Source organism: Zingiber officinale, chromosome 9A (genome assembly GCF_018446385.1).
Source record: "Zingiber officinale cultivar Zhangliang chromosome 9A, Zo_v1.1, whole genome shotgun sequence".
In the NCBI taxonomy this organism is placed as follows: Eukaryota; Viridiplantae; Streptophyta; class Magnoliopsida; order Zingiberales; family Zingiberaceae; genus Zingiber; species Zingiber officinale.
In genome coordinates this window covers 119,954,983-119,978,861 of record NC_056002.1, presented here as the reverse complement: position 1 = coordinate 119,978,861, position 23,879 = coordinate 119,954,983, and the positions used below count along the sequence as shown (strand labels likewise).

General features: G+C 34.2%; 3 protein-coding genes across 7 annotated transcripts; 2 read left to right on the top strand and 1 right to left on the bottom strand.

Moving 5' to 3' along the window:
- Window positions 1–5,312: 5,312 nt before the first annotated feature.
- Window positions 5,313–6,285, top strand: LOC122019525. Its single transcript, XM_042576982.1, has 2 exons — window positions 5,313–5,592; window positions 5,735–6,285. Exons 1-2 carry the CDS (start codon window positions 5,313–5,315, stop codon window positions 6,283–6,285), a joined length of 831 nt encoding a protein of 276 aa, XP_042432916.1.
- Window positions 6,286–7,441: 1,156 nt separating this feature from the next.
- On the top strand, window positions 7,442–14,664 carry LOC122020883 (probable aspartyl aminopeptidase). The gene is made up of 11 exons (XM_042578919.1): window positions 7,442–7,598; window positions 7,719–7,854; window positions 7,983–8,061; window positions 8,220–8,422; window positions 8,771–8,840; window positions 9,007–9,102; window positions 9,246–9,401; window positions 9,977–10,153; window positions 10,397–10,471; window positions 10,728–10,868; window positions 14,310–14,664. The coding sequence occupies exons 1-11, from the start codon at window positions 7,523–7,525 to the stop codon at window positions 14,529–14,531; spliced, it is 1,431 nt and encodes a 476-aa protein (XP_042434853.1). The 5' UTR covers window positions 7,442–7,522; the 3' UTR covers window positions 14,532–14,664.
- Window positions 14,665–14,810: 146 nt separating this feature from the next.
- Window positions 14,811–19,093, bottom strand: LOC122018534 (sister chromatid cohesion 1 protein 3-like). Of its 5 annotated transcripts, none has more exons than XM_042575875.1 (13): window positions 18,834–19,093; window positions 17,649–18,006; window positions 17,545–17,588; window positions 17,306–17,352; window positions 17,040–17,104; window positions 16,613–16,956; window positions 16,398–16,512; window positions 15,986–16,122; window positions 15,750–15,898; window positions 15,510–15,546; window positions 15,368–15,392; window positions 15,154–15,286; window positions 14,811–15,076 (listed from the first exon to the last, which is right to left on the bottom strand). In XM_042575875.1, exons 1-13 carry the CDS (start codon window positions 18,955–18,957, stop codon window positions 14,978–14,980), a joined length of 1,677 nt encoding a protein of 558 aa, XP_042431809.1. In that variant the 5' UTR covers window positions 18,958–19,093; the 3' UTR covers window positions 14,811–14,977. The 5 variants fall into 5 exon arrangements, with proteins under 5 accessions (XP_042431809.1, XP_042431808.1, XP_042431806.1 ...); XM_042575874.1 differs by having other exon boundaries at window positions 15,624–15,898; window positions 16,398–16,503; XM_042575872.1 differs by having other exon boundaries at window positions 15,624–15,898; window positions 18,834–19,092.
- Between the last annotated feature and the right edge of the window lie 4,786 nt (window positions 19,094–23,879).

The window sequence follows — 23,879 nt, the reverse complement described above, 5'->3', positions numbered from 1 at the left end:
TCCGACATGACGATGAAGTTGAGTGGTACTACTCTTGGAGCTAGATATTAATTAAGTGAGTTGTCAGTAACTTACTTAATTAGTGGACATTTGTTATCTTAAACACAGGGAGACTAACACACTCATAATAAGAAGGAGCCCAAAATGTAATTTGGGATTGGTGCGGTAGTTCAATAATAGTTCTTTAGTGGAATGAATTATTATTGATGAAATTAAGTTGTGTGTTCGGGGCGAACACGGGATGCTTAATTTCATCGGGAGACCAAAACCAATTCCTCCTCTCGGTCCCTATCGTAGCCTCTAGTATATAGAGATTTATACCCACCGCATACCCACCTTCTTACCCATTCAATGGGGTCGGCCAAGCTAGCTTGGAACCCAAGCTAGGGCCGGCCAAGATCAAGTGGATGAGTCATGTAGGTGGCCGGCCACTAGAATATTAAAAGGAATTTTTATTAAAATTATTTCTTATGTAGATATCAAGGAGAGTTTAAAAAAATTAAAAATTTCCTTTTATAACTTTATACAAAAGATTAAGAGAAGAGATTAATCTCTTTCCTTATTTTTAGATTAAAAGGATGGTTTTAATTTTTGGTAAAAACTTTCCTTATTTGTAAATCATCTACATGTTTAAAAGAGAGTTTAAAATTTGAAATCTTTCCTTATTTGTTGATTAAAAGGTGGATTTTAAATTTTAAGAAAACTTTCCTTTTTAACCATGTTCATGATTTAAAAGAGAGTTTAAAAATTAAAATATTCTCTTTTATAAGTTTCTACACAAAATTAAGAAAAGATTTGATATCTTTCCTTATTTGTAGATTAAAAGAGATTTTAATTTAGAGATAACTTTCTTTTTATCCACATGTTTAAAAGAAAGATTTTAATTTATTAAACTTCCTTTTATTAACCAATCATGAAGGGATGAAAATTATTGGAGAAATTGTTTATAAATTTCTAGAGACAAATTAGTAAGTTTTAATTAATTAAAACTATCCTTGTTTGTAGCTTTAATATGGCCGGCCATATGAATTGATGAGGAGAAAATTGTTTTTAATTAAATAAATTTTCTTTTTCAATGGCAAAAGAATTAAGGAAGTTTTTATTAAATTTTCCTTATTTGCCTAGACCAAGGATTATAAAAGAGGGGGTATAGGAGGCTTCAAGGGAAGGACTCTATTCTATTTTTCTCCTTCTTTTCCTTGGTGGTGTGGCCGGCCCTTTCTTCTTCTCTTCTTCTTCTCTTTGTGGCCGAACCTCTTCATGCTCATGGAATTTTAATTGGTGGCCGGATCTAGCTTGAGGAAGAAGGAGAGAAAGCTTATATCCCTTGGAGCTTGGTTGGTGGAAAAGATCTTCATCTTTTGGAAGCTTTGTGCTTGGCCGAAATTTGAAGAAAGGAAAAGAAGGTGCTTTGGTGGTTTCTCATCTCGGAAGATCATTGCGCACACAACGTCCGAGGTTAGAAGAGGAATACGGTAGAAGATCAAGAGGTCTTTCTAAAAGGTATAACTAGTAATTTTTCTTTCCGTATCATACTAGTTATTTTTGGAAATAATACCAAATACAAGAGACATGCGATTCTAGTATTTCGAATATGTTTTTCGATGTTGTGTTCTTTTGTTTTTTTTTCCCTTGTGATTTGATTGTTCTTTTCGATTAACCTAAAGTTATTTTAGGAAATTAAATATTAGCTTTCCATAAAAGGTTTTGTCTAGTCGGTGGTGGTTGCTCCCATATCCAAGAAGGTCATGTGTCTTGCCACGTCAGTACTGGGAACCAATTATGGAAATTAATATTTAATGGAATTAATAACTTAAGGTGATTTGGGTCGAACGTGTTAAGTTCCGCAGGCGATCCAAAATTTAATTTAAAAGAACACATGGTAGCTAGGAAAAGGTTCAGACCTTTGTACAAAATTTTTGTACAGTGGAACCTCTAGGTTTTCCGAGTAGCAACCAACACTTCAAACTCTAATTCATGATTTGACCAAAACTTACAAGAGGTTCATCCCTAAGTTTTAAGCAACATAAAACATGGAGACATCAAACTAACATCACCTAATAGATTACACATCATGAGGAATCATAATCAAGCATGGTTAAAGTTTTGAACTCTCTTCAAACCCTAATTCATGATTTGGCCGAAACTTACAAGAGGTTCATCCCTAAGTTTTAAGCAACATAAAACATGGAGACATCAAACTAACATCACCTAATAGATTACACATCATGAGGAATCATAATCAAACATGGTTAAAGTTTTGAACTCTCTTCAAACCCTAATTCATGATTTGGCCGAAACTTACAAGAGGTTCATCCCTAAGTTTTAAGCAACATAAAACATGAAGACATCAAACTAACATCACCTAATAGATTACACATCATGAGGAATCATAATCAAGCATGGTTAAAGTTTTGAACTCTCTTCAAACCCTAATTCATGATTTGGCCGAAACTTACAAGAGGTTCATCCCTAAGTTTTAATCAACATAAAAAAAACAACGAGGAAAACCACTTGTACTGCAGGTGAGGGAGATACTTACATCCTCTCGCTTGGTTTACTACAAGTAGAATACCCTTGGTGGAGAGAAAGAGAAGACTTCCGCTTCTAGGACTCTCCCTTGTGTATCTTGCTTTGTAAGAGGGCTTAGACCTTAGGGACTCCTCCTTGTGAAGACTTCCTAGGAAGGAATCCTAGGCTTGATTGCGAAAATGGAGGAGGAGGTTAGTTTCGATGGAGGGAGGAAGAAGGAGGAAGAAGAAAAAGAATAACTTTTCTTTCCCTTACTCCTATTTATTCTAAATGAAGGGAGAAAGGGAAAACACCTTTTCATTCTTCCCTTCATTTACTTTAAATGAAGGGAGAAGGGAAAATAAACTTTTCATTCTAAGTGAAAGGAAAAAGGTATCCCTTCACCTTCCCTACCCTTAACTATAATTTCCCTTTCCTTCCTAACAGCGCACCCCTGTTGGGGCTACTGGTTATCCCATATCACAGAGCTTGTCACTTACTAAAAGGTTCAAGATTTGAACCTTAGCCATGTCTCTTTTTGGTTCTATTTTTTATTTTTTTTTTTTTTTTTGAAGAAGGAACCCACATAAAACTCATTCTAACCATGCAAAAAAAATTATATAAAATTGCTAGAGATTTTATGGGTGTTACAAATCCGTTAACTCGAGCCTATTAACCTGAACTCGACCTGAATTACCATCCCTAAATTATTTATGGTAATTAAATATATATATATATATATACACACACGCGCGATAATGATATCCTGCAAGACGTGCACAGTACACGACTATACGCATCGCGCAGGATATCAAGTTTGTTTTTTTTCTTTTAATTTGTATTATTTTTTAAAATTTTGAATTAAAAAAATAATTAAAATATATTTTAAGATTTTATTTCTAGGTTCATGCTTCCCAATTGGATGATAACTTGTAAGCTGTTTTTTTTAAAGATTTTACCTCTAGGATTGAGGCTTCCTAATTATGTTATAGTATTTAGTAAAAAGATAAATTAAAAATGAAATAAATTTAAGTATTTACATAATATTGTAATGTGTTTAGGGGATATATTTATAGATTAAGGATTTATATAAGGAAATATTGATTTTTTTTTAAAATTTAAAATCTAAAAAATAATAGATATCGTATGTTATTTTTTATTATTATTATTTTTTAAAATTTTAAATTAAAAAAATTAATTAAAATATTTTTTAAGATTTTATTTTAGGATTCATGCTTCCCAATTGGATTATAATTTTCAAGCTATTCTTTTTTAGATTTTACCTCTAGGGTTCAGGCTTTCCAATTGGATTATAATTTTTAAACTATTTTTTTAAGATTTTATTTCTAAGGTTAAGGCTTACCAATTGTGTTATAGTGTTTAGTAAAAAGAAAAATTAAAAATGAAATAAATTTAAGTATTTATGAGGTATTGTAATGTGTTTAAGATATATATTTATGTATTAAGAAATTATATAAGAAATATTAATTTTTTTAATTAAAATCTAAAAAAATAATGAAAAAAAGTCTCATATGCTGCGTGGACAATCTCGACTGGTATTAGGAAATTATATAAGAAATATTATTTTTTTAATTAAAATCTAAAAAATAATGAAAAAACAAGTCTGAGATATTGTGCGTGTACACTTTTATATATATATATATATATATATATATATATATATATATATATATATATATATATATATAATACATAACTCACATTTGTCAACATTTTGGGTGGACCACCGAATTTATGATTATTTATATATATAATCTCGTGCTCAGCCAGTTGCTCTTTTAGAGAAAGTAAGGGGGAATTTGATACGTGTATTTTTCATTTTCATTTTTTGAAAAATGTGCGTTTTTTGAAAAATGGTGTTTGGTTTGTATTTTTTGTGCGTGTTTTTTAAAAAATTGACTATCATTTTCTAGAAAAATAGAGAATGACAAAAAGGTCATTTTCTGTTTTCTAGAAAACGCACGTTTTCCAGAAAATAAAAATGAAAACGGTGCAAGCCAAACGCACCCTAAATTTCCTGTACATTATCTTGGAAGAAGCAAAGCCAACTAAGAGCATCCATAGAAGGAGCTCTCACTGTGACATGGCATAAATGAGAAACCTTCCTTCCATAGTGGGAGGAAGGTTTTTCACTTTACACGACCAAGCGGTTTCGTGGTTACGGAGCCGCTTCGTCGTGTTTTTTTATTATTTTTTTATATTAATTTTTTTAATAATTATAAAAAATAAAATACAATGGTCAGAATAATAGCCTTCGTGTGCTATGCCGTTGAACAACGGCTATTTTAGCCGTTGTTCAACGGTTAAATTTATTTTTTTAATTTAATTTTTTTTATAAATACATGATCGATTTCATATTTTTTTCATTCATCTCCTTATTATCTTTGCTTTCGATTTCTTTCCTCAACTCTCTGTATTTTTCAACCACAAAAATATCTTGATTTATTTCAAATGACTCAAAATCCAGATCGATCTATGCTCCATGAAATCTGAAGAAATGAATTGGCGGAAGATGCGGAGGATATAGATGAACGAAGAATGCTCCAACTATATGAGTAGCGGCAAACGGTACATCAAAGAGCTCAAAGTTCTTCCAGTAAAACACAGAGGAGAAGGTATTTGAATCGGGATCGTGAAGTTGGACATGCTCGTCTTTTCAATGATTACTTTTCTGATGATCCGGTATATCCTGATGACATATTTCGACGTCGATTTCGAATGAAAAAAGAGTTATTCCTTCGTATAGTTGATGCAGTGAAAAATCATTCCGAATATTTTCAATGGAAGGTCGATGCGGCGGGAAAAAAGGTTTGTCACCACTTCAGAAATGCACAGCGACTATTCGTCAATTGGCGTATGGAGTCTCTGCTGATCATTATGATGAGTATCTACGGATTGCTGAAATAACTGTCATCCAATGTTTATTCAACTTTTGTCGATGTGTAATTGAAGTGTTCGGGGCCCAATATTTAAGAAGACCTAATGCTGCTGATAATCAACACTTGCTTGAAATGCATGAGCAGAGGCATGGTTTCCCTGCCATGTTGGGCAGTCTTGATTGTATGCATTGGCAATAGAAAAATTGTCCCATCACTTGGAAAGGCCAGTTTACTTGAGGAGATCATAGCGTCCCAACAATTGTGCTCGAAAGTCGTTGTATCTTCGGACTTGTGGATATAACATGCCTTTTTTGGGATTGCAGGGTCACACAATGATATCAATGTGCTTAACGAATCGTCGTTATTCAACGACGTCTTACAAGGGAATGCACCCGAGGTTAATTTTACGATTAATAATACACAATATACAAAAGGATACTATCTAACCGATGAGATCTATCCAGAATGGGCTACTTTCGTCAAGAGCTTTCCATGTCCTCAGGATCCCAAGAGAAAAATATTTAAGGAACGACAGGAGGCCGCGAGAAAGGATGCCGAGAGGGCATTTGGGGTGCTCCAATCACGATGGGCAATGATAAAAGGTCTAGGACGATTTTGGTACAAGGATAATTTGAAGGACATCATGTATACCTGTATTATTTTGCACAACATGATTATTGAGAATGAGAGAGATGCAGTAGTCAATTGGTCTGACGATGAAGGAGATTCTCAATCACAAATATTTCAAGGCTCCACTCAAGAATTCCAAGCATACATCCGCAGAAATTATGAGCTACATGATAATCAACTACATCATCAACTTCGAGCCGACTTAGTTGAGTATATCTGGGCACGCTATAATTGTAATCAGTGAAAAAATAATTTATTAATTGCGATATATGTATTGTGATATTTATGTAATTTTTTTAATTATGAAAGTTATTTTATGTTAATAATTTATGAATTTAAATTTTATTAAAATTTAATTATATAAAATATAAATACGAAGAAGAGATAATGAAATATATATAATGAAAAATGTAGGACCCATGAAAAAATTGTTGAAAGAGTTTTTTATAGTGAAAAAGGATGTGAAATTTTTAACTTTTGATATGGTATAAATATGACAATAAAGGAACTATCAATGGGCTCTAACTACTTTGGATGCCTAATTCGCAGGCCCATCTTCCTAAATAAGAAAATCAAATCAAGGCAACACGTATGCAGCAAATTACTGTAACAAATTTTCTTTTATAAAAATTAATTTAATTTTTTATATTAAATATTATACTGATATGAATAGTCATTATATTTAATTTTAACAAAAACTAGAGAAAGATGTAATTTTTAACAACGTCAATCTAATATTATAAAACCTTCTTCAATCATGATATTATTAATCTTAAAATATAAGATTAATAAAAATTATGCCGTGTATATTGACTAATAAAATTTAAAATTATTTTTAATTTAAAAGAAAAAAAGAATATTTACCTAATTTAATTTTTTAACTTAACCCAAATTAATTATTAAAAAGTTCAGATTAAATAATTTTTTTTAGAAAAATGGATAAATTCTAATTACAACTTTAACATATTTCTAAATTAATTTACAGAATATATATTTCATTTAAAATTAAATTAAATTAAATCGGCCAATGATAAATTATAATAATTTAATATGTTATATTTTGATCACTTATACTAATAATTAGTAATTATTCTAATTTATTTCTTTCGTATTGAATTGATAAGAGATTAAGAAGGATGAATCTTCTTTTATCGCATTATAGTTTACTCATGTTTTTCATCGTTGGTCCTGCAGTAACGAGATAAAGAAATAAATCATATTAGATGGCAGAAATTTTATGCTTCCCTAAATATTCGATGACTATTATCACGTGACAATCTATTATTCAAATCCCACCTCGATTACGCCATAAGAGCATCTTTGCCCGGCTTAGGCAAAATTCCTTTCTTTATCGGGCCCAAACCGTTCCTCCTGGTTAAAATTGGTTTACTAAACCGGTTTCGACTCCCCGAACGCAGAGCTTAAAATGGTTTGTGATCTCGCCTGTTGAATCGAACCGCTCCACGCCGTTAGACCAAAGGATGGCAACTGTGGATTCGATCGTTCTTGACCTCGTCGATTTCCTCAATGCTTCTCCCACTAATTTCCACGCCGTCGGTAATCGAACACCGCCGCCCTTTTCTCTTTGTTCCTTTGCTGATAATTTTTCCAGTCGAACCCTGCCTTTTTTTCCCTTCCGAAAATAGCTTTTTGAATTGGCGCAATATGTCCTTGTAGATGAGGCGAAGAGGCGTCTGAAGCAGGCGGGATACGTGCAGCTGTCGGAGAGAGAGGATTGGGTGTTGGAATCAGGGAAGAAGTACTTCTTTACGAGGAACCAATCCACCATCATCGCTTTTGCCATTGGAAAAAGGTGTGTCTGCTTGTTCATTGTGGCCACTTTATACCAAATTAAATCTGGACACCTTGTGATGATGTATTATCACAAGACGCAAATGCTTTATATGTCTTACACGTTCAAGATGCCTTTTGGATTAACAGATATGTTGCCGGTAATGGGTTTCATATCATCGGAGCGCATACAGATAGCCCTTGCCTCAAACTGAAGCCTGTTTCCAAGGTAAGTGATCAAACTTTGCTTTTGTTAATTTCCCCCATTCTGATTTTTATTGTTTTTGCTAATTTGCTTCTGGACATTATTTCTAAAAGTAGTTGATCGGATGAATCTAGTTTGAGTCCTTGAATCTAGTTCGTTGTCATTTGTTTATGCTTGCTTAGGTATCAAAAGGAGGATATCTTGAGGTAGGTGTTCAGACATATGGGGGAGGACTTTGGCATACTTGGTTTGATCGTGACTTAACAATTGCTGGAAGACTGATAAAGAAGGAAGTGAAGGATGGTACGACATCCTACTCACAGAGCCTTGTCAGGATTGAGGAGCCCATCCTCCGAATTCCCACTTTGGCTATCCACCTAGATAGGTCAGTAAGAAGTTACTGTTATATCAAGCCTTAGAACGTAGCTTAATATTTCATCTCTTACTTTAGTGAAATTTTGTCATATTGCTAAACTTGAAGTAGATGATTGGTCGATGGACTTTTGCATTTGTTTCTGATAGTTGAACTCTTAAGTCTTAACGTCTATAGAAAGACCAAGTTCAGGGCATCATTCTTTTTTTTTCTTTTTGTTTTTATTTTGAAAAATTTTTCTTTCTTGTGTTTCATTTTAATGAATTTATCAGTCACTACATTTAAAGTCACATGGTATATTCGGAATGCTAAGTAGATTGGTATACAAGTCACATTACTTTTTAACTGTTTCTGCTACAGGAATGTTAATGAAGGGTTCAAGTTTAACACACAAAGTCAACTCGTACCTGTGTTGGCAACATCAGTTAAGGTGATTCAATATAATTATTTAAAATTTCCAAATCTAGCCTTTAACGTGTTCTATGTGTGTGTAGATACACATTGCTTTAACATGGTCTAATGTTGATGCAACACTGTGAATTTATTTTAATCTTTTTAGTAATGATGAATGCCTATATTTTTACTAAAATTTCTAGGGTGAGCTTCAGAAGCTTCTTGGCCAAAATGGTCCATCTGAATCAAGTGAGAAGACAAGTGTTGATTGCAAAAGCCATCATCCTATCCTACTGAAGGTGAAGATTGCTGACAATTGTGTCTACCCTCAAAAAACATACATTTTGTTTATATAATCGGTGTTCAATTACCTGAAGCTTGCATCCACAATATAGTTGAGTTCTAGTGGGAATTGACATGCTGCTTTGTCTATTTTTCACAGTTGATTGCTGACCAGGCACATTGCAGTCCAGACGAAATTTGTGACTTTGAGCTGCAACTTTGTGATACTCAACCAAGTATTATAGCTGGTGCAATGAAGGAATTCATCTTCTCAGGAAGGCTTGATAACCTTTGCATGTCATTTTGTGCGCTAAGGGTGAGTTGTCTTATGTTATATGTTTGCATGTATGCCAATGTGTTTCACCCCTTTAAAAAATGTTGCAGACATTTAGCTAAGTTTGTTCTTACTGAGATACTTCTGCTGTTTAGTTAAAGGTTTTCTTATTTATTAATATATTGTAGGTTTGATGAGTAATACATGAAAAATTCCAAACTGTTACTAGATAACTGAATCAATTATGACAGAATTTTAAATCATGTTGACTTTTATTTGAGACCTGTTCTGCAATATGACCTAAATCTTTTGTAACCTTCCATTTTAATATTCTTATTGGATTCTTGTCAAAGAGCCCCTTCAACTCCATTTGGTTTCTTACATTTTGAGTGATATCTTTTCAATTCCCAATTTCCCATGTCAGTGTGAAGTATAATGATCTTCTGGCCCAGTTATGTCATTACATTGAATATGTAGGGACATGAGTTAAGGATAGGATATATGTTTGTACTTGTGATTATTCTTTAATAGTTTTATCTTCTTAATTCATAATACTATAAGTGGAAAGGAAACATACAAGAAATCAGAAAAACTTACAAATTTGTATCTACTTTCAGGCATTAATTGATTCCACCAATGCGGATGGTTCTCTTGGTGAGGAATCTGGTGTTAGAATGGTGGCATTGTTTGATCATGAGGAAGTAGGGTCAAATTCAGCTCAAGGAGCTGGTTCTCCTGCTATGTTTGATGCTTTGTCTAGAATAACAAAGTCTTTTGATTCTTCAGATCACCGGGTACCATACCTCTTGTTGTACCTTTTTTTCCTTAAGTTTTCCATATAAATCTCCTGTTTTATACTTTAGATACAGCTTCCTAGTATTTTACTTTTATCCATAGTGCTGCTTTCTTCTGGTACTGAATTAAGAGCATGACATAGATCATTATCCGCTGTCCTAAGTTCCAGATTTTATGAGCATTCTCAAATTTATTGATCAGAAGACCAATGTTGATTCCTCTACATAATTTTTTTCTTTCAGTTGCTTGAGAAGGTGATCCAGAGAAGTTTCCTTGTATCAGCAGACATGGCACATGGTTTACATCCTAATTATATAGTATGTTTCTTCTCTTTTGAGCTATATGATCTGGTTTGTTAAGAATATGAACCAAATTATGCATACAAACCTTTACATTCATATGCCCTGAATTAGTTTCAAGCAAGATAAACTGCAACACATAGGATCTCTTTTCTGCTTCTCTTCTGGTCTCTTCAAATAGAGACTCTCTTGTCAAAGTTAAAGGCCGTATTTTAAATAGTTGAACATGAGCACCACTGATGTCTTTTTTTTTTTTTTCATTTGCTCACTCCAGGACAAGCATGAAGATAATCATCAACCTAAACTGCATGGTGGTCTGGTTATTAAACACAATGCCAATCAGCGTTATGCTACAAATGCTGTCACTGCATTCATATTCCGAGAACTTGCACAACGACATAACTTGCCTATTCAGGTGAATTGATCCAAACTTCTTAATACAACATATGTATTAACCAAAAAAAAGTTATCTGAATGACATTTGCTGGCAGGCTATGCATGCCAATTAGCTGTTTAGTGTTTGCTGCATATTTTTTTTTATGCTAGTTAAAAAACACAAATATTTATTATAATTAAGATGAAATGCATGAACCATATGTCTAAATTGGTATACTTACGTCTATCCATATAGCCAACTTGATGGATGGACTGAGTTATTTCTTCCTACAGAGTTGAAATGAGGCTTACTATTTATTGCTTGGTTGCCTAAATTAGGAAAGATATTACTCATTCAAATAAACACATCAAAGGTACAATTTGATATGCCATCTCCTTTTGAAGCAATCTCCTAATGAGTATAATCAACTAGTGCAAGAGTGGTCTTCTAGGCATTCAAATCTATGAGAGGGTGTGACGCAGTCTGTTGATTCATGCACGAATAAACGATCTTCTAAATCCTGTTGATTCCACATAATGCTGGGAGATAGATAACCAAATTCGACGTTTGGGAAGAAACGACAGGACCACAAATTCTTATTAATCAAAAACTCCCAAACATCAACCCAAACAATTGTTTATATAGACTTCAAACCTTAAGACACAGGAAAAGAAAAGAAATACTAATCGAAAGGAAAAATTCTAAATATTCTAAAATCTAAAATATCCTAACAGACTCAAAATATAAAAGATAGAAATTATTAAAAATACCCTAAATATCAAACTCGACAAAAATAATAAAAAGACCAAAATTCCTCTTTTGTTCTCGCATCATTCTCTCCATGGTGGAGAAAATTCGCCCTCGAATTGTTGGCTGAAACGTAGTGATGCGTTACGGTCTTCTTGCTGTGATGCAACGGAAAGCTATTGAATCCGTTAATTTGCACACAAATACCAGAAGCAATGTTCTAAACCCTGTTGATTCGCGCATGAATACCAGGAAATAGAAAAGAAAAACTCGTCGTTCCTGAAGAAGGAGACGACGATGACTGCCTTTACAACTGTTGTAGCAGATAACTATCGATTGTTGATTCACGCACAAATACCAGAAGTGATCTTCTAAACCCTATTAATTCTGCAGAATGTCGGAAGAAGGAACTAAACTCTGTTTATACATTTCCTCTTTTTTTTTTAGGTTAGAAATTGCATACACACCTCAGCAAAATAAAATATATTAGCTTACAAGGATAAGAACTCAGCTTTTCAATCACTTTTTTAGAAACGCCATTTTCTTAATTGACTAGTTATGGTAAATAATTGTACATGAAAAAGTCATTTCTGACGTATTAAATAGTTTACTTCTCATCCCCCTTTAACAATTAAAAACATGGCCACCAAAAATAATGCTTTGATAATTGCTTTATTTGAACTATTGATATAAGCACCTTCATTTTGTAAAATTGTGGAATTCATGGTTGCAAAGCCTAGCTTGTATGTGTTCTATTTCAGCAAATCTAATTTGAACTTCCATTCTTGGGTGAATGCCCCAGAAAGGTACCTAATTTTTAAATATCCAAATCAGACCCCTTCTTTTAAAAAAGTGCTCAAATAGGGTTCTTTTTAACCTTAATTTTCACTAGAAGTTTGTTGGAGTTGTCATCCACTGCTGAAGTTTGTTGAAACATTGTTGGTCACCTATTACTACTCACCGACTAGAGATCCATTTGTCGTAGTAATTTATTGCTTTAATTTTTTTTTTTAAAAAAAAAAAAGCTTGCCCCTTGGCAAGGGAACAGGTGGGCTGGGCTTTGGGTGTGGAAGGGGTGGGGCTAAGCATCAACACAAAATGAACAAAGAAAAAAAAACAGAAAGAAAGAAAGAAAGAAAGAACACATCAATTCTCCTTGGTGCCAAGTTGTAGGCTATAAAATACCTATGTAAGTTTTTTTGGGGGCTGGGCTACCCTATCTTAAATCTGTCTCTGCCCCTTGGTGAGTTTAAACCCTTGACCTCAAGTGACAAAAGCTACTATCTATTGTCTTGACAACTAAAATACAAGTGATAAAAATTAGAAGCAAATACTACAATATAGTTTTGTGTAACCAAAACATTGTTTCTTGCCAAATCATGGGTGCAAAGCATAATTTTGTGCTACAAAGGTATTCATTGGTTTCCATTTTTATACACTGTTATTGTTGCATCTCATTATTTTGTTTTCACTTGGAAAATGCAGAATCATATTTGTTAAGTGTGTTTTTATGCTACATTTGTTTGTTGGCCTTTGTTTCTCATACTTAGGCATCAATTAGCATTGCATAAATTTTTTGGTACTAAGATAGTCAAGAATCATGACCAATAACTTATGTGTGTGCTAGGCCTAACAATCCTAAAGCAAGAATGATAGCCAATATATACTTTCGTGTGATAGAGATATTTGTTGGCTTTCATTTTTCATGCGAGCACCTTTGCACCTTATTAATGGCATTTGTAATTCTTTCTATATCTAGGAAAGTAAAATATCATGTTTTGTATAATACATTATTTTATACCACAAAGGTATCTTGGCTTCCATTTCATGCATAGACATCATCAAAGTTTAAAATCTCAAGCCATATTAGAGTTTCAATCTTTGATTAGATTGATACTCTTGCGGTGTCATTTTGATGTTTTGCATAGTGTCATTGGTGAATTGGGGGTTAAATGAGAAAGGAGAAAAACATTTCAAATGGTACTGCCCCGTACAGTATGAAATGTTAGTATGGTTTAGAGATATTTATATACGAAAATAGAAGTCAATGAGCCCCTCAAAAGTGCAAAACTGTATTTTGGCAGCATAGTACTATTTTACATGGTATTTGCTTGCCAAGTTGGCAGAAGTTGTGTTTTGCTGCTCAAGAGACCAGGTTTCAAAACGAACCAAGAGGCATATTATCTGTTGTTTATTTAAGATGTAAATTACCATGGCCAGTGAGCTACCGTTGATGGACAATGGGCAGCCAACAAGGTTCAGTTGGCTGTTGATGGACCTTTGGTGGGGGTGAAGAGGACAACAGTTTTCTAGTGAATGCCATGGCATATAAAGGTGTAGATTAAATTTAATTGCAGTTTATCAAGACTAGCCTACAGTTGAGAGGCATTAATAACCAAAATTTGAATTATGTGGTTTCCAGCTAAAGCACATGAATAAATAACTATGGATAGACCTGTTGAAACATTCGAAATACCAACTAGATTCATCAACTTAGCCACATTTATGATTAGCTAAAAGCATACTATCCGCAAGTAGAGTAGATTCATATGCATATTCAACTTAGATGTAGCTTGCTATGGGTTTACTTACCTAACTAATTGCAATGACACTTTTAAGCTGTCCTTCCAAGTTTAAGCTCCACATTTTCTAAAACAGAGAGGACTTGGATTTTGTTACCTAACCATTTGCAAAAACACTTCTCTTTTGCCTTACAAAATGCAAACTTTGCAGGATTTTGTGGTTCGAAACGACGTTCCATGTGGTTCAACTATCGGCCCCATACTTGCAAGCGGTGTTGGAATTCGGACGGTTGATGTAGGCGCCCCTCAGCTGTCAATGCATAGCATCAGAGAGATGTGTGGAGTTGATGATGCCAAGCATTCATATGAGCATTTCAAGGCATATTTCAACGAGTTCACCGAGCTGGATGAGAAACTAGTCATCGACATATGAGCAATTCATCTTAAGTTTCACGCAGTGTATCCACCAGAAATAATGTAGTGTTTACAAAACAAAAGCCACCTTAAATTCTCAATTGTAGGCAGTCGCATAATCAGATTTATCTATTTAAACTGGATTGATTTTACTTGTGGTTCTTGAATTCTTGATTTATCCATTTGGCCCTCCTGTTATTTTTTTTCCTTGATTCTGGAACTCTTATTACCTTACCTACTGAAAATTCATGATAATCAAAACTATTTTTGTTTTCTCGCTTAACTAAAGACTGTTAGGTGTATGTATAATCTAGGCCTTTATAACAGATAATCAAGTGACAAAAGTGGGCACTATGTATACATTTTTCCTAAAAAAAAAAATAGTTAGCTGTTTCTGCATTGGATATTTAAACATTACAACTGCTAAGGCCGTTAGTGCACTGAGTTTCCAGCATGTTCCTACAGTCAACTTTTGAACTCTTCTTCCAATTTTTGCGTTGGGGATATAATTATCTCATCTGGAGAGTCTTGGTTGACATCTATGACCTGACGTTCCTTTAAAATCTGCAGAAAAATGAACTATGCAAGTCAACAGTACAGTAAATTTTACTTATTTTGTTCGAGATGCTTGAGAAACAAACCAGTATCTCGTAGAAAAACCTAGCCGAGTCGGATCTTTTTCTTCTCTGGAGGATTTGGTATAAACTCAAACTCCGTCTTCTTTCTTCAGCATTAGAAACCAAAAGTTTGCGATAGAGATAACGTGCCACAGCCCTTTAGATCAGGATCCGAAACGCTAAAAATGATTAAGGGAGGGAGAACAGTGTGAAGAAAATAATATCTCCGGAGATTTACCTGGTCGTTAGTGACCATCCCTTCTCTGAAATAAACATAAATTCATGAGAATGTATCGACTCAAACTACCACTCAAATTCCCCCCAAAAAAGATGGAAACATAGTACTGAAAACGACAATGTTAAATGTGAGCTTCATTTACCTTGGACAACTGCATCCTTTTCCTGAGACTCTAGCTCCTGCTCAAGAAATAATGAACCATGATTTATGAACAAGTGCAAACTTGGGAACTGAAGTACACCAAAGAAAGTGTCACCTGACTAATGAAGTCCAACCCAGTATCTGCCGATTCAATGGAGCCTAAGTGTTGCATTTCTATTTCATTTTTATCAGTTATAGGTTCCTCGGTATAATTTCCTGTAGATGGCAATTCAGTGACTACCTTGTGTTGAGACTGTTCGACTTCAGAGGCTTTGTTGATGTTGTTTTCAGGAGACAATGGCTTTAAGTCATGGTCACCAAGAATATTCATTGGAGAACAAACAAAGGAACTGGTTTGAAAAAGAGTCTTCAGTTCTGAAGCCATCATACCTTAAGGACATGAAGCAATAGTGAGTGAGGCCATATAATTGACGCAGATCAAACAAGTGATAGATTGACGCAAATGATCAATCTCACAATGTATTAAAGGAGCTGAAAAGTCGAGCTGCAACGTAGAAATTTGATCATGTTTCCACGCATCCAGAAACGTATGCGGTGCTTTTTTCCTTTTTAAGACTAGATTGCTAGCATCATGTATTCCCGTCCGCAAAGTCCTGCAAAGATTTTGGTTATCATCAAATAAAATCAGAAAGAACTTAATAAGAAAAAACATGTGGCAGCATTCAAATGTGAATTCTTGCTCACACAACAGCATAACCTAGAAATGAGTCAGTGAATTAATTTATCCTGCCATTTACTCTTAACCATATCAGTGAAATACTAATTGACTAGTGGCATAAACTGTAAAGACCTGTCGAAAGTATCATAAAAACATGAGAAGATAAAGGTATCTAACATCAATATGCCACCAGCTCGTGGCCGTACTTACTTGTTAGATAACACTATTGCTTCATCAAAAAGAACTTTTCTCTTTCTCAGCATCCGATGTTCTTTTTTAGCTGGAGTTCTCACACTAAATTTAGGCGAAGGAATGCCTGCAGGTTCTTAATCAAACAACTAACGTTTCAATTCATTGCCTATGAAACAGGTTTATGATGATTATTCTGAAAATGTGATTTAAAGGATTCTGTATAAAGTACCAACCCAGATCGCATTGCAATGGATCTCCATTGTGAGTTTTGGTTGGATGAGTGGCTATTGCATTTTCCTTTATTGAGGATGGGCATGCTTCATCATTTGATAGGAGGGTCATGTCTAAAACCAAAGGTTCCACTGGTTTTTGTGAATTCTCAAAATTTTCCACGTTGTGAGCATATATGGTATTCTCTTTTAATGGGTGTAGGATGGTATCCGGCAATTGATCCAACTTTAGTTGCCGATGGCATCTGATATCTCTTTGATTATCCTCCCCTACTAATCGCTCACTGCTTAAGTTGTACTCTTCAACTAACTGAAGGTCAATATCCATCATATCTCGTGGAAGAACACTGTAGGAAAAAAAATATTTGCATCATCAAAAAATGGAAAACTAAAATTTAAACTGTAGAAGAGTTGGTCTGTCAATACATACTCACTGACAGGTGTAAAACAAGAAGAAACAATATCATCCTGCATGATTGATTCCCCATGATTACACTGCAGCAATAAGACGATCAATGCCATTTCTGAAACAGAAAAACCTATGTCCTGGGCAATCTATTGCATTTGTTGTTTTTGACTACAACCTAAAGAAGTTGCTTGAATTTACAAGATAAAGTGCTAGTCACAAGTGATATAACAACAAAAATATCTACCCAAAGATTACAAATATGCAAATGAAAAAATTCATAAGATTACCTCATTCTGAAAAAAAGGATCACAATGATCGTCCAGATAATGGTCTGCTAGAAAATGTCAAAAACAAATAGCAAAAAGAATGAAATCAAAATGTTACCTTCAAAGTCTAAAAACAATTGTAAACAAAAATTTGTTAATGAAGCTTTTTGGATGTCAAAAAGCCATGATAACAAGATTTTGATTGCCCCATGTAAAACATCAAACAACAAAGTAGAAAAAATGACTAAAAGAATAAAAACCTTGGGATTTAGACTGTTGATGAGGCTGCATATCGGCTAAATCACTGGAAAAGAAAATCATGTTAGTACCTTAAAGTAAAAAAAAATGATACAAAAGTTATTACTTGTCATCCGGGATCTCTAAATCAAATGAATCAAGCTCCAGTCTTTCAGGCACATTGATAGTCACATGAGGATGTGAAGCACAAATGGTTTCAACCACATCCTCATAAGTTTGTTGCTCTGATGAATCTACATGATCTCGTTTCTGTCTTTTTGCCCTTACAGAATATTGCTGAGGTTTGAAAGTTGCTCCCTTCTTCACAGTGACTTGGAGAGGGATAAATGATATACTCATACAAGTCAGAGCCGCATTACAATCATGGTAGAGATAATCAACTTTCTTTGAGAATATCCTCACGATACCCAAAAGAAGGTGAGCCAATACCCTGTGTGATATGTGGATTTCAGGGATAATTTTATCTGCATAAGATGGTACGATGAAAAGATGATATAAGTAAATATGCTGAAATAAAGTAAATGGGTCAGTACTAGATTATATGTATAATGGGAGCAAATAACAAAGATTATCTACTAGGTAAGTGATGATAAGCTACCAGAAATCACCAAAAAGTTTGGAACAACTAGGACAGGGAAGGTTAACCAGATAAACCATAGAGTAAGCAGTTCATTCCTATTAGTAGTATAAAAACTACAATAAATGGACAATTTCAATATCCAAGAAATAAGAAATGCAATTATAATGCCCTTTCTAGCATCATTGCACCTATTGACAAGTAAACCGAGAAAAATGTCTCTAGATTCTAGCGCAATTTATCCTCTCTCCTCTGCACTCTAATTCGCCTTCTCTAATCCACGCCTTGGAGTAAACAGAACTTCAATTATCTAAACTTAATCGAGAACCAATCTATCAATCGTAACTATTTTTGCGTATGTTACATAGACATTGGAGCATAAATTGATGAAAAAGGGGCATCAAAACTACAACGAACAAAGGTGGACCGTGCACAATGCCAACTTTAAGTAACAAGAACCAAAATCGTGAAAAGCAATGGGTGGTCGACCCACAAATGAACTTTCCGTAATTCATATAAGAAATTTAACCGAGAGTTTAATAATAAGACGAGACACTTGGTCAAAAACCCTATAAAAAATATTAGGTTTTTATACAGCCAATACCCGTTTACAACATCAAAACAACTACCAAAAATGAAAGGGAAAAAACACACCATTTCAACCTCATAAAACACTCCAAAAAAAGGACAAACATGGCAAAGAGATCCAAATACCTACGGAGGAGGAGATATCAGTGCCGTGAATCTGGTATTTCTTCAGCTTCTTGAAGCAATGAGCCGCAATCCATATGGTGCCGAGAGGCCCCTTCTTGGACAGGAGAGAGTGAGAGTAGAACATCACTCCCCCTCCTTAATTCCTTCCTCCAACTCTCTCTGCAAAGTGCTTCCGAGTTCTAGCGACGGGGTGGCTTTTAAACGAGGAAGGAGGAGGAAGCGACGCAGAAAGCTTTCGAAGGAAGGAAGCCGGAGAAGGTAGAGAAATTAAAATAGTAAATGAAAATCAGATGACACTACCCACGTCCACTAAATTACGAGAATGCCACTGTCTCTGGATAGGTAGGGCGTCGCGCCCGCCCGACCGCGGAGATTAGTTTTAATCCCTCATGGCGATTAAGTTGATTCCATTAATTGATGGTAAAAAATAAAAACAAATACACTTTTCTAAATCACGAGAGCCGAACAATTTAATTCAAGATAATATTTAATCTAATCATATTTCATTAATGCATACGCCTGGGGAAAGTCGATTCCATTAACAATTAAAGGCACAGATGGAGAAATAAATAGTTGGCAATATTATTTGGCTTTCTGAGGGGTGACCGTTTGGTCTGTCGTGATACGCAGTGGTAACTTCGTAATTTAGCGGGTGTAACGGTAATATTTTGAAATAGATTTATTTTAGAAAAAAATATCTGTGTGTGTGTGTTTTTTTGTATAGAGAGGGCAGTTTCCAATTCCGGCAATAACAAGCCAAAATAAAAAAGTTTTATGGATTTGCTTCAACGTGGATTAACATGTGTCCGAATAGTACACGTGTCAAAAGGGTTTAAATTGTGGATAGACATGTCATGTCGGTTGAGTCTGTGGATTTGCGCTTTGGGATTATACGAAATTATTGACTTATTGCAGAATCGCTATCTGGATCTCAGAAATCGTACGATCCTTTCGTCCGAAAGTCTGAAAGAATATTTATGTTGGTTTTTAAATGAGATATGTGATGGATAAGGAGATATTATAGTACTTCATTATATGATTATTAATTATTTTAAATTTATACGTATATATATATATATATATATATATATATATATATATATATATATATATATTATATCGAATAATAATTAAATTATTAATTATTTTAAATTTATACGTATAATAATATTATATATATATATAATATTTTTAAATATATTTTTAATTAGTAGTCCTTTATTATAAATTTTTAAATTTTTTTTTTTTTATAAATTCGTATGAATTTAACCGTCGATCAATCTAATTCTCATCCAAACCGAATAGGTATAGGACAATCTAAGGTCAGGAGCATGTTTTCGTTTTCCTTATAAAATATTTGAATTTCATATTTTTATTTGAAGGTGGACTTATGCATTAAAATGTCACTTTGCACATTATAATTTTAAATCAAAATTATTGTTTATATATATATATAGAATTGGAATTGATCCAATCACCCTGCTACTTTTTTAAATTTTTTTAAAATTTTATATTTCTTAAATCCTAAACCTTAAATATTATATCCTAAATTTTAAGTCCTAAACCTTAAAAAGAATTACGTACCCTAAATACTATACCCTAAACACCAAACCCTAAATCCCAAATCCTAAATCCAAAACTTTAAAAAAAAAAAATACGCATCCTAAATTTATATACTATATCGTGTGAGCATCTAAAAATTTTTTTAGCTTGAATACTATAACTTAATCCCTAAACTCTAAAGATAAAATTTAATTAATTTAACTCTGAGCTATAAATATAAATAAATAAAGAAGAAAAAAAAATACTTATAACAACTGAGATGCCTCGAATTGATTCGAGGAACCTCGTCGTAAAGAATGAAGAAAAAAAAGCTAAAAACAATTGAGGCGTCTTGTGTTAATCCCTGTGGTTGTTTTGATATGATTAACCAAGTTAGGTTAGGTCATGTTTGATTTTGATCCTTGTGTCTAAGTGTACAGGAACTTAGGAGCGCAGGAAGTCGAGCGGAAGATACAGCTAGTGAGAAGGAAGATACATGAAGGGAACCGACGGGCTCGGTGCGTCCGAAGGACAAAAGAGCTACGGAAGAGTACACCAGTGGACGAGAAGAACGCGCAGTACGTTCGAGGGACGAGAAGCCAGGGTGAAAGCCTGCTCAAGGAGAAGGCCAGAAATTGTGTTCGGATGAGCCCTATTTCGGTTGGTCGAAATCAACCAAATGATCAAAACTTCAGAAGAAGAAAAAGAGAAGCTAGAGCTATTTATGCCATGTAGGTGGAGGACGCCCTCCATGATATTGAGAGCGCCCTCTATGATATTGAAGGCGTCCTCCATGGTATTGAGGGCGCCTTCCATGGCTTTCTGAGAGGTGACCGTTTGGTCTGTCGTGATAAGCAGTGGTAACTTCGTAATTTAGCGGGTGTAACGGTAATATTTTGAAATGGATTTATTTTAGAAAAAAATATCTCTGTGTGTGTTTTTTGTATAGAGAGGGCAGTTTCCAATTCCGACAATACAAGCCAAAATAAAAAAAGAAGTTTTATGGATTTGCTTAATGTATTTACTTCAACGTGGATTAACATGTGTCCGAAGAGTACACGTGTCGGGAGGGTTTCAATTGTGGATAGACATGTCCTATGTCGGTTGAGTATGTGGATTTGGGCTTTGGATTATACGAAATTATTGACTTATTGCAGAATCGCTATCTGGATCTCAGAAATCGTACGATCCTTTCGTCCGAAAGTCTGAAAGAACTGCTATGTTGGTTTTTAAATGAGATATGCGACGGATAAGGAGATGTTATAGTACTTCATTATATGATAAAAAAAATATAAATATTACTAAATATTATTATACCGAATAATAATTAAATTATTAATTATTTTAAATTTATACGTATAATAATATTATATATCGACGGTATATATATATATATATATCGATCGTTGTAGCAACTATACTCCACCTTTAAATAGTAATCTTTTATTATAAAATTTTAATATTTTTTTATAAGTTCGTATGAATTTAACCGTCCGAAATCGATCAGGTATAGGATCACAATCTAAGCTCAGGAGCATGTTTTTTTTTTCCTTATAAAGTAAAAATATTTGAATTTCATATTTTTTTTTTTATTTGAAGGTGGACTTACGCATTAAAATATCACTTTGCACATTATAATTTTAAATCTAAATGATTATATATATATATATATATATATATATATATATATATATATATATATATACAACAATACTCCCCTGCGGTTTGTCTCCTACGGTTTAGTGTGGCAACAGTGAGTTGGCAAGCCACGTCACCTTAGTTAAAATCAGAACTAAAAAAATTAAAAGGAAAGCGAAAAATCAAAGTCGCAGGCTAGAGTTTTCTTCCCATCTCTCGCCGCGAAGGAGGTTTCGTGCGTCGTTCCCATCTCTCTCCGAGAAGAAGCTTTCCTCCCTCCCTCACGCTCCCTCTCTCGCCAAGAAGCTTGCTGCCTCCCTCTATCGCTGAAACTTACCGTTTCGCAGTCGCTTCTCCCTCTCTCGTCGCCGCAGGAACAACTTCGCCGAGACGCACGACGAGCTCCTTCGCCGCGACGCACGACGTGATCCATCCTCTCCTCCCAGAGTGCCCTCTCGCCCGACGCACTCCTCTCCTCCCCACCGCTACATCCTGTGAGTTTGCCCTAAAATTTTCCAAGTTGGACGAGTTGTATGTGACGCTTTGCTTACAATAAAAATTGATGATTTCCATTTCGCAACATACAAACATAAACTCAAAACAGCGGTTGAAGATTTTACAGAAGTTGACAACACTGCTCCATAAGACAGTAAGCTTGATATAATTTGTTAAGTATCTATTACTACTTTGTAAATTTCAATAAATATTTGATACATCAGTCTTAGCTATATGAGTATTGTTTTGAATTTTCAAAATCTGTAATTTTTGTATCAAAGAATACTCATATTTCAAAGAAATAAATTCCTGTTATGACAAAATGCTTGAGTATTTTTGTTATGACAAGATCGATGACATATTGAACAAATTTGTCACAAATTTTGTTACAGTATTTGTCATAGCAGGATCTTACATCATTGAAATAAGTTCTTGTCATAAATTTGTCATAGCAGGATATGTATTAAATAGTGATGCAAGATCTTGATCTGTATTTTTGTCATAGCAGGGAAATAAATTTCATATCGATGCAAATATGTATTCTTGAGTATTTCATGTCACTGATAATGTCCCACTTGTTCTTGCTCAGATCTTTTTTCTGCTTTATACTAGCAGGAAATTAAATTATTTTGCTTATGTTATTTTGCTTTAGAAAACGGTTAGTTTGCTTCTTTATTTTGCTTTAGAAATTACATGCTTTGTGTTGCTTTAGAAATTGCATGATTTGTTCATTATTTATTTATCTATTGTCAAATATAATGCGAGGGCGCATAGAAATGAAAGAAAATAGAGTTGATGATCAAGAATTCATTCCCCAAGTTGCAGATGATCGAAAGTCAAAAATTGGAATGGAATTCCCATCACTAGAGGATGCATATTCATTCTATAACCAATATGCTCGAGAAGCCGGATTTAGTTCAAGGAATAGCACGAGCAGGAAAAACAAGATGACAAATGAAGTGACATGGAAACAAATTATATGCTTTAAAGAAGGGCATACAGATCTAATGCGGAACAATAAACATCCAAACTCTAATCAAGTAACAAGGGAAAGAGCACGTGGCGCAGTTAGAACCGGTTGTAAGTCAAATATTGCATTTACCAAGGAACATACGAGTCCTAATTGGGTTGTCTGTAACTTCATAGAAACTCATAATCATCCGCTCTCGACTCCATCAAAGGTGCATTTGCTACGCTCACATCGTAATGTTTCGGTAGCCAAGAAAGCATTGACAAAACAGTTTTCAGAAGCCAATGTACCAACTTGCCAACAAATGTGTTTATTAGAAATAGAGTATGGAGGCCCTGAGTGGGTAGGTTGCACAAGAAAAGATATTAGAAACTTTGAGAGAAATCTTAGAGATGAACAAA